Source organism: Scyliorhinus canicula, chromosome 9 (assembly GCF_902713615.1).
Source record: "Scyliorhinus canicula chromosome 9, sScyCan1.1, whole genome shotgun sequence".
NCBI lineage: Eukaryota > Metazoa > Chordata > Chondrichthyes > Carcharhiniformes > Scyliorhinidae > Scyliorhinus > Scyliorhinus canicula.
Window position 1 is genome coordinate 38,632,703 of NC_052154.1, and position 11,139 is coordinate 38,643,841.

The 11,139-nt window shown below is 38.1% G+C and overlaps 1 protein-coding gene across 5 annotated transcripts in view; it reads left to right on the top strand.

Annotated features, from left to right (window-relative positions):
- The window catches only part of ap1g1 (adaptor related protein complex 1 subunit gamma 1), a 168,512-nt gene extending 161,499 nt beyond the window's left edge, over positions 1–7,013 (top strand). For all 5 annotated transcript variants that reach the window (XM_038806532.1, XM_038806533.1, XM_038806534.1 and 2 more), the window contains one exon: positions 1,295–7,013. In XM_038806532.1, coding sequence (XP_038662460.1) covers positions 1,295–1,396 — 102 coding nt within the window. In that variant the 3' untranslated portion in view covers positions 1,397–7,013. The remainder of the gene's footprint in view (positions 1–1,294) is intronic.
- The last annotated feature ends 4,126 nt before the right edge of the window (positions 7,014–11,139 follow it).

The following is an 11,139-nucleotide window of genomic DNA, read 5'->3' on the forward strand; positions in this document are numbered from 1 at the left end:
TAGTACCAGAAATGTGAGCAATGGCTGGAGTGAAATGCTATGTTCCTGGACCAGTAATCCAGAGGTTTTATAATCCAGAGACCTGGAGTGGTAATCTAGAAGTTCAAATCCCCACCATCGTATTTTCGGAATTTGAATTCTGTTTAAAAGTGGCCTGGAAATTGTTCAATGTATGACTTAAAATTGAGAAATTTGACATGTCATTTGATAGTATTCTAAGTGATATAAGAAACAGACAGTAAATTGATGATCTCCATTGATGGGTAAATTGAAGTCAAAAAGAGGCATAGTAGAGAACGGATGGGATTAGTACCGCAGTTACATTCCCAAGTGTTGCAGAATGTGCGTATTTTCCCAGAATTTCATTCTGAGGAATGGGTGAAAAGAATGTCAGACTTGGCTCAAATGATAAAAGCAAAATACTGCGAATGCTGGAAATCTGAAATAAAAACAAAGTGCTAGATAAACTCTGCAGGTTTAGAAGGGTAATTTGGAGCCAAAACATTAACACTTTGCCAGATCTGAGTTTTTCCAGCAATTTCTGTTTTATTGGCTCAAATGATTATGCTCTTGCTGAGCTTAATTTTTTGCTTTAAACTCCTGAATTGTTGGCTTCTTGCTCGAACCTTCCACTTTCTAGTCTACATTACGAGGTTGACTGTTATGTTGCAATGTGAATCGGCTGAAATTTGAATCTGAATAACTTAATTTTACTGTAAAATCTGACATTTAGGACTCCCAGTTTTTAAACACAGGAAGTTACCAGGAATAATTTGCAATTCCCTTTTAAATGATCTCTTTCCTGTTGAATTTCTTTGAAAGCATTGCATTCCCTGAAGTAAAGGACTTTAAATTGAGCTGAACCTAGATTAATGCGCATTTGACAGCTGAATCTATGGATTAAATTAATTTATTCACATGCTTTGAGCCACAGTGGCAAGTCATATTTATTGTCCATCTCTAGTTGTCTGTAAGCACAGTACAGCAATTATACAACTAAACAGCTAGCTCACCTGCTTCAAAGCATTAAGAGTCACCCGCAGAAAGCGGACTAGTCATATAGGCCACATCACGTTAGGGTAGTGTTTCCAATTGATAATTCCTACAAATACCAGTAGCATTTATGACCATTTCTGCTGGCTCTCGTCTACAATTTAACAGATGTATTAAATGCAACTTTGCAATTACAATAGTGCAATTTGAAATTGCAGCTTCTGGGTTGCTTATCCAGCGCCTTACATGGCTATCTTGATTTTTCTTTTAATGATAATCAGTGTTGTCCTTCTGTTTTTAGCAACAACTTCGCATGAGGATAAAGATCATGTATAACCTTAATGGATCACCAGTGCAAGATTTAGCAGAAGTAAATAACTTTCCCCCTCAATCGTGGCAGTGATTGTTTGGGTGGCTGCAACCTCTTTTCCACCAGTGGATTTTGGTAAATCTTTGGGACGGTCAAATCCTAAGAGTGCCCTTATGCACAACATCATAACATGTATATCAGCCCTCAATGTGGGTTGCAAAATTAATGAACAAACTTTGAGGAATATCATGCCTACAAATGCTAATCACTTTTCAAAACACACCTATATTAGTCTCTTTCAACATCATGTTCATCGTTGGAGTATCTGCTTGTGGTATGCACTACATACTCTTCCTGCTTTACCCACTGATCTTTGCAGAACTTGGAACATTTGCACAGAAGATGCGATCCAGTTTGTGAGTATGTGCCCAGCAGCTCTGCCAAGATTTTAGAGCACATCAAGAAGCTATTGTTTTTATGCTACTCACCACTTGCATTTATTGGGAACTAGAGCAGATAACATTATAAATTGGTTGCAGTGGGTTCTATACTGTAATGATTTTTTCATTCATTCACAAAGGATCTCATAATAAAATGTCCAACAGTCTTCAAAAGCAGTTTTGCCCTCTTTAGCATTTAACCTGTAAACTGTATAGGTTATTAATTGGATGATGACACTCAACACTTGCTCATCCAAAAATCAGTTTTTCATGGGTGGGCATTCCTGATATTTGCACAGTCAGAAAAAGGTGCCAGTCAGTTCACTTGCTGAACTTTGATAATGAGCTCAATGTCTGTGACAATCTGATTTAGCAGCAAAGAATCTTAGTCGCGTCATTGTTCTCTTTGAACTTCATAACTTTGTCTTGTTTTTCAAAAGCATAATTGTTTAAATGGTCTACAGTCACAAAGCTTATCTCTTTTTGTATGAGTGCAAAACTAGTAATTTGATACCATTTCATCTGCACTGTGACTAATTTGCAAACTTTACTTTTTCACTTCGCTGGACTGGAAAGAGTTTGATTATTGGTCTCTCTGCTTTTCTGCTGTGAAATTAATAATTTCTATAAAACATACCTGCAAAAATTAGTAGTCAAACATTTAAGCCTCCTCAATCTGATGCATTAAAGGTCATGTGACAAAATTTAGTATCTCCTGGTCAACTGTGTATATTATGATATGCATTTGTACAGTTAAATTATGTAACAGTTATTTTTGGAGGTTTTTACACTTCGAATTTGGTTTAAACTATGTTTTGTGCACTAGCAATTTGCCATTAGTTACTGATTGGTATTCAACAAATCTGGAAATCCTTGAATCTTTGGAAGTTCCTTTTTTTAAAAAAACAATTTTTAAAAATTGAGCCGATTCACTTTCATGGTCTTATATTGCAGGACTATTCCCAGTGTATTGTTAGTAAATCTTTGAACTAACTCAATGTCTTAAAGACAGTTAGGATTAAAGTAACAATGTAAATTTTGAACATTTTATGATTCTATAAATGGATGAATGAAAAGGGATATGGCAATTTAAATCTTGAGATTTACCTAACTAAAACTGAGCAAAATGGCTGAAACAAAAACCTTTCCCTTTTGATGTGAAATTTTTAAAGTGGCTTACAACATTGGGAGTTTCTTTTGTTAAAAATGTTACTGTATTTTCCAGCATACAACTACTCACTTGCCCATTACAAGTATGGTTTCTTCGCAGCCATCTTATAGGGTCTTATAAATTGTGGGTGAGGAGAACAAAGACTATATTTAATTTTCTCAAAGAAATATGTTGGACAGTTTTTGACGAGTCCTGAATGTATTGGGCAGTTGATAGTATATATACTTGATGCTCTTAAAAGCTGCAAAATTACTGCTGTTTCAGTAACTTTTATAAGGAGAAGCAGAAGCTGATTTTTTTAAAATCGAGGCTACTGCAAAACATAGCTAATAGGTCTGGTCTTTGAAAGGAGTTAGATGTAACAGTTGTATATGCTAATTTGTATGCACAGCATATAAGCTGCAGTGTGTTTTTGCAAGATTGCATGAAATGAACATTCAACAAATGAGTTATGCTGATAATGGTATCAGCGTAACTACAGTTTCCTTGTTTAACATGAAACCTGGTTAAATACAATGAAAGAGTTTTTATTATGGTGTGTTTGGGGGGGGGGGGAAAAGGACATCTAGGATTAAAAATATTTTCATAATGCAGTCTCTGACATATGAAATCATTCCATTATTTAAATAGAGTGCTCTATCTACATTGACTCATCCCGATCTTCTATATTTGAGGGAAAGTGGATATTTCTCAATACCTGATGTTCATGATTGCTAGTTATTTTGTTTAAACATTCATGCTTAGTTATGTATATAGTAGACTGACTGCAGGATAACACTCATCTCTTCAAGAATGCGAATTCCTGAGATTGCCTCCTGTACCACTTGGTAAAAGGTATTCGTGCATCGTTTCAGTGGTAGTTGATTTGTTTAGTTTAATGGACCATCTGAACTGACAACATAACCTCACTACCTTAATGGAAGCTGTGCCTGTGCAATTCTGTGCATTTGAATTATTTACATCGCTTTATAAAATAAAAGCTTGGGTCAAAGTTTAATTTTGGTTTGATAGAGCAATAGTAAATTGAGAAAATCTCATGACATCCCTGACGGTTTTAAATCTATACTTATAATAATGAGCCCACTTACTTGCTAAGTGAAATGTTCTTTTGTAATTTTAGCTGAATTTCATGGAGTGCAATTTGAAGACTTGAAACTAATCTGCAGTTATGGGAGTAACAGAAATTTCAACAGTACTTCATTTACCATTAACTTTGGGTCATCAAATATGCAAAATTATTTTTGAGTTCTGTTTTTTATAATTACTGAGCAAGAGACAAGAATAGGCAATAAAGTATTGTATCCCAGCAAATGAACTGCATTATTAAATTATGTCCCCAAGTTACATAGATTAACTATTGGTATGGCTCCTAAGATTCTACATGAGATTAAAGAAGTAAATTGCCATTAAGATAACAACAGTAACTTTGTTATGGATATTTGTTACATGTTGTCATATGTTACTGCATGCTGATGACATACTTCATTTCAAAAAAATGTTCTTTTGATTTTTACTGTAGATGTATGCATCAGTTCAGGACATCTTTTCAGGTAGAGCTTTAATCTCGGAGGCAGTATTTCCTTATGCCATCTGTTATTTAGTATCTTTCTGTTGAACAGGGATACACATGATTTCCGAGCCAGCTGCGATTGAGTTTACAAAGCAGCGATATTATTTGTCATGTTTTCAAGTCACATTGTGACTTTGGGTAATTTTTTTTCTACAACTGGCAGAGTGCATCAGCTCTCATTGGTCATGGCATGTCAGGAACTTGGGCTGTACTGGGTTAATGAACAACCAGTGTGGAAAAGTTTAAATCTTGATTTTGGTCATTTTAATCATAAATGTGCCTTTTTTTAAATTTCCCTTTAATCTTCCGTCCTGAATGGTTAATTTAGCACCACTCAGAAAATGATTCGGCAGTTTGTGAGGCTGTGTTCCACATCATCCAAAATATTTTTTAAAAATTAATATTAATAAAATTAATTATTTTTGAGTTCATCTCCATCGGAAAGGTTAAAGGAGATTCTTGCTAGATATGAGACAGGATTTTACGGCCTCCCCTGCCCACCGGGATATTACAGTCCCGCCAAACAATGGGGATTTTAATGGCTCGCCACATCTGCTATAGGTTTGGGGGGATGGGCACCCTATAGTGGAGCCATAAAATCCTGGCCATGATTTTTAATACATCAGTTTTGAAAAATGTAGCATTGGTGTAGATGGAACAAAAAGATTTGTCTTTGAGAAACTCTTGAAGAAATTCAAAATATTCTAACTAAGCAATGCCACCTACCTGTTAACCTCTTCCAAGTGGCAAAAGTCACATGTTTGCTGTGCTGTCTGTTCAAATTCATCATAGCACTGGATTTTTTTACTTGGATTATTTAAGCTGCAAATCACTTTGGTGTAAATATTAAAAGAGTGAAAAGCAGATGCGAGCACTCTCATGCTGTTGGATACAGAGACTTTGATATGAATGTGTAATAATGAAATGGTTAGTGTCTAATACCTGAAGGGAAGCAGTGTAATTAAATATTTTGATTTTTGTGCATTATTCTTCAGGTCTGCAGAAGAAATATAAATACTTATGATGAAGGGTTTGGTGGTGGGCAAGCTTGAGAAATAAAGCAGGCATTTTAACTACTGATTAAATTCCTTTCATATGCTGTGCAATAAGATTGAGGAAATGTAGATCAGCTTATTTTCAGGTTCTGTGTTGATCTGTTAACATTATCTGGTATTTTTATTGCTTTGAATCTTTGTGCTGTAAACTAGCTGTTTCTGCACTTGCACCTTTACTGTTCTATGCAGACTCCAAATTTGAACTGCTTGTTTTGTCACATGGCTTCAAAGCGCCATATCAGTCCCGCCACCATTCCTTTTGCTGGGCCATGGGTAGCAAACCATCAAATGCATTAAGAATTGATTAATTTTTCATTATTGCTTAAACTTATAGGGTGTAAATTTTCACAATCTTTTTATGGGACTGCTTTCCTAAATTTTATGCATGCATCCAATAATAAATTGGATCAGTTATAATCTAACATGTATGAATAAATAGAGTTCTGTTAGATCATTTCATATCTCCTGCCAATTCCTTAATTATTGCCAGATTAGTTAATTTATTTCAATAAAAAATATATTGATAGGTGCAAAAAAATATTTTTACTTGCAAATATGATTGCATAACTGAGATGCACATTGAAATTTGCTAGGATGCTTCCATTTTCTCAGCCAGCATAGCTATGGGAGAAGGGGTTGTGATGAGATAGATAATATGTACCTATGGCAATTGAGCTAATCAGTATCCCTTTAGGTGTGTGCCTGCCCAGGCTCAAGCAAGCAAGTAAAATTGTAGAGGGCTGTTCTACTTGCCTTTTTTCAGGGCCAGGTTTCAAGAGCATTGCTACCATGGTTATGGGGGGGAAAATACTTTGGGAAGCTGGGCTTAAAAATAAAAGATTGTATTGATCTGAAACATGGTGTGATCCAGGGTGGAAAATGGAGGTTAGAGTGGCCTAATTTTGGAGCCTTGTTTGAACTATCCTGGTCTAACCTGTACCTCTGAAAATGGGTTAGAGCTGTGTTCAGAATGCATGATTTTTTTTTAAAAACCTGTGTAAATAGTCTGATTTGTACTTGATTTCCATTACCCAACATGTTAAAAGCAGATTTGACAGGTGAAACTGAGCCTGCAGTTTTATGAAAACTGAATGTATCATTCCATTGTTTTTACTGCAAGACTGCATTGTTACAGTGCCTCATGGTGCTGAGAAAGGAGGGAATTAAATCTTGGGTTGTACCATCTTTTCCCCATCCCTCTGGTTTCCTTCATAAGGTGTGCCACCTCTGATACTTTATCCTCATCTATATCTTTCAAAGTTTTATGGAGTAAATTTATCATTGGGAAATTAAACAATTACTACAAACGTATTTTTTGAGATATTGTAAAAAATAAAATTAATTGATCTTGAAGTGGATGGGACATAAAGCTGTAAACCCTTATCTGGGACATTTTAGAATTCTGTATGTATTGTCTTTTGGGTTGGAAAAATTCTGATCATTGACTAATAAAAATGGAAAAGTCTGTAATTAACATTTTCAGTGTTTTATTACTGGCATGTGAAGGCTCGATAAGATGTTATGCATGACTGGTATTAACTGTATTAAAAGTAATTGTATTGCTACAGCAATTTACTCAAAAAGCATTAAATTAGAAGCTTGCCCTTTTACAAATCCATGCCACCTTTCCATGATCTCCAGTGCCTTAAGTGTTCGCTAATTTGATCCCTAATGGATGCTCAATGTTCATCCACAGCTGAAGGCTTGCTTGTCAATTTTTTTGGGCACATCTCTGATTTATCTTGAGCAGTTGTTCGGCACAGTTCCTTTTGAGATTTTGGTTAATACCAGACCACTGTCCTCCCCAAATAGTCCCATTAACTCTTTATACTTGTTTAAAAACTCCTATAGTATGTTTTCTACACTTTACTCAATCAAAATACTCGTGCAGTTCTGCCATCCTCTCTCAATTCAAGTAATGACAGATTAATTTCTTATTGAACCACAATCTGCTTCTCAATGTACTTGGTGTAGACCATAAACTACATGAGGAAATGTGGCTCTGTGGTTTAGCACAGAGGGTTAAACAGCTGGCTTGTAATGCAGAACAATGCCAGCAGCGCAGGTTGAATTCCCTTACCGGCTTCTCCAAACGGGCGTCAGAATGTGCCGACTAGGGGCTTTTCACAGTAACTTCATTGAAGCCTACTTGTGACAATAAGCGATTATTTTTGGATACCCCCTAAAACCTTCAGAAATAATTAAATGTTTTAAAATACAGACATTTAAATCTGGTGGAAAATATGCACAGTGACTGTCAATGGAATAATTTGCTGAAGATTATTAATGGATATTTCTGGGGGGAAAATAGGCCAAAAGATATTTGAGTTGAATGGAATTTAACCCCTGCATTCTTACAGAATTGTGCAAACTCTTAAGGAGCACACAAGATGTGGCATTTATATCAATCATTTTTTGTAAGACTGTCAGTAACCCTGTAGCATGTAGTGATACTGCTGAAATGTTTGGCACGTTACACATAAACATTTGGGAGCATACCTTTTGCATTCTAAGAGCTATATCAATTATTGATATTTGGATTGCTGGGATTAGCGGACCTGGTCCAAGACCTAAACATCAAAACAAATTGAAGTGATTTCTATACGGAAGAGCAACAACAACCCCAGGCTCCTCTTGACAAAACGTTGCTCCTGATTTTTCATCTTCACATCCAGTTGTGAATTCTTCAATTGAACGATTGAAGCCTCCCGTTGGGCTGCCTCAGCTACCACTGCATATTTTTGACCTGAATGCACCTGCATATAGTTCTTGCACACACTTGAATTACAGCTCGCATCTCCCATCTTCTGCCTCTTTGATTTCCTCCAAATCCATTAGTTGCACAACTTGTCTCCTTGGCTCAATTCCTGAATTATCAATGATACTTTGGTTTTATATTATTTCATCTTCTCATCACTTTTTTCTAAGCCTCCTCTCTACCCCTCTCCGCTGCCCCAGTTCATTGCATTTTTCATTAATGTTGCCCTTGAAGGTGGTAGTCAGTTACTGCCCTGAACCGTTGCAGCCTCTGTGCAGATATACCCATAATATCATTAGGGAATTCCAGTATTTTGACCCTGTGATTTGTCGTATGAAGAGAGATTGAACAGTTTAGGCCTCCTGTCGAGTTTAGAAGAATATGGGGAGATCAAATTGAGGTATACAAGATGATAAACGGAATGGATAAAGTAGACATGGAGGAGATGCTTCCTCATGTGGGCATTCTAGAACAAGAGGTCATAGTCTTGGGATAAGAGATAGCAAATTTAAAACTGAGTTGAGAAACTACTTCTAGCAAAGGAATTCACTACCCCCGAGTGTGGTGGATGCTGGGACAGAGTAAATTTAAGGAGATTTTGAACTGGTAATGGATCGAAGGGTTATGGAGAATGGACAGGATGGTGGAGTTAAGTCCAGGATTAAATCAGCCATGATCGAATAGCTGAGCAGATTTGATAGACAAAATGGCCTTATGAACTTGTGATGATCAAGGAACCTTCATACATTTACAAGGCAAGATAGATTAGGACAGTATATTTTGTGACTACCTTCTGGTGATCAAAGCAGTTAACTGCAGCATCATCCTCCATTATCTCTCCATGAAGTACATTAAAATATTGCCTTTGTTTAGCTATTTGCACTAGTCGGGCTAACTCCAAAACCTAGGACTTGGCCCCTCACTCCGCAACTGGATCCTCGACTTTCTGACCCATAGATCACAATCAGTAAGGACAAACAACATTTCCACGATAATCCTCAATACAGGGGCCCCCAAGGCTGTGTACTTAGCCCCCTACTATACTCCCTATACACACGACTGGCAAAATTTTGCTCCAACTCCATCTACAAGTTTGCTGCTGACGACATGATTGTTAGTAGGTCTGATCTCAAACAACAATGAGTCAGAATACAGGAGGGAGATAGAGAACCTAGTGGAGTGGTGTAATGACAACAATCTGTCCTCGCTGTCAGCAAAGCTAAAGAGCTGGTCATTGACTTCAGGGAGCAAAGTATCGTACACACCCCTGCCTGCATCAACGGGGCCAAGGTGGAGATGGTTGACAGCTTCAAATTCCGAGTTGTGCCCAACACCAACAATCTATCCTGGTCCACCCATGTCGACACTATGACCAAGAACGCTTTCTCAGAGAACGAAGGAAATTCGGCATGTCCACATTGACTAACTTTTACGGATGCACCATAGAAACCATCCTATCTGGCTGCATCACAGCCTGGTATGGCAACTGCTTGGCCCAAGACCGTAAGAAACTACAGAGTCGTGAGCACCGCCCAACTCCATCACGCAAACACACCTCCCATCCATTGACTCTCTACACCACCCGCTGCCTTGGGAAAGCGGGCAGCAGAATCAAAGACCCCTCCCATTCACGCTTATTCACTCTTCCAACTTCCACCGGGTAGGAGACAACGCACACCAACAGATTCAAAAACAGCTTCTTCCCTGCTGTTACCAACCGCCTAAACGGCCCTCTTATGGACTGATCTGATCTCTTCACGCATCTTCTGTACGGAGTAGTGCTGCACTCCTGTATGCTTACTTACATTGTGTATTTTATGTTTGCCCGATGTATTTTCTTTTCATGGACGGAATGATCTGTCTGAACTGTATGCAGAACAATAATTTTTCACTGTACCTCTGTATACGTGACAATACACAAACCCAATCCAAACATTTCTCCTGCAGTCATATTTTCTGCCCCTGCTGTACCGATCCATCATTGGCATACAATTTGCATGTCTATTTGTCTGGTAGTGACCATATTTATAGGCCCAATATTGTTTACAAATGTATGTTGACTGCTTCATCGTATCTCTCACCACCCTGTACTCTGCATCAATCTGCTATTTGACTGGTATCTAGCCCTGGATGAGCAAGACTAAGGCATTCATATCCTCAAAGCTCCACACCTTTGCCTGCTCTTCCATCCCTTTTCTCGGCATCTTGCTCAGACTTAGTTCAACAATGTAGAATGATAACGTCCTATTTGACCTTGAACTGAAGTTCAAACATAACATTCTAGGCTCCAAAACCCCTTTTTTTTCACTTCCAGCTATTGACCACGTTTGCATCCATAGCTGAACTACTTACCAATGTCCTTGTCACTAAGGCATGTCGGTGAGCAGTTGAATTTCCTCAGCCTTCTGTTGCCAGGTTTGGGATGTGGTCAATTTACAATTGAGTTTGCATATTTCTGAATCGGTCATCCAGCTAGTCTTTGTCTTTTAATGGAATGTCAATTGGCATTGCTGAGCATGGGGCCTGGTCCTATGATTTATTTTGCTGTGCCCTGGATGGCTGGATCTGGATCTACTTTGTGAGCCACTAGAAAATCTGAATTTCTGGAGAGCTTCATGAACAAGCTACGTTTCCCAAAGGTGCAAGAGGGGCTGGGGTGCCGATAGAGTTGGAGGAGCTAGTCAGGGGGATTGGTCAAATGCAGTCAGGTAAGCCGCCGAGGCCGGACGGGTTCCCGGTGGAATTTTATAAAAAAGTAGGCGGATCTGGTGGGGCCCCTGTTGGTACGAGCCTTCAATGAGGCATGGGAGGGGGGGGGCTTTGCCCCCGACGATGTCACGGG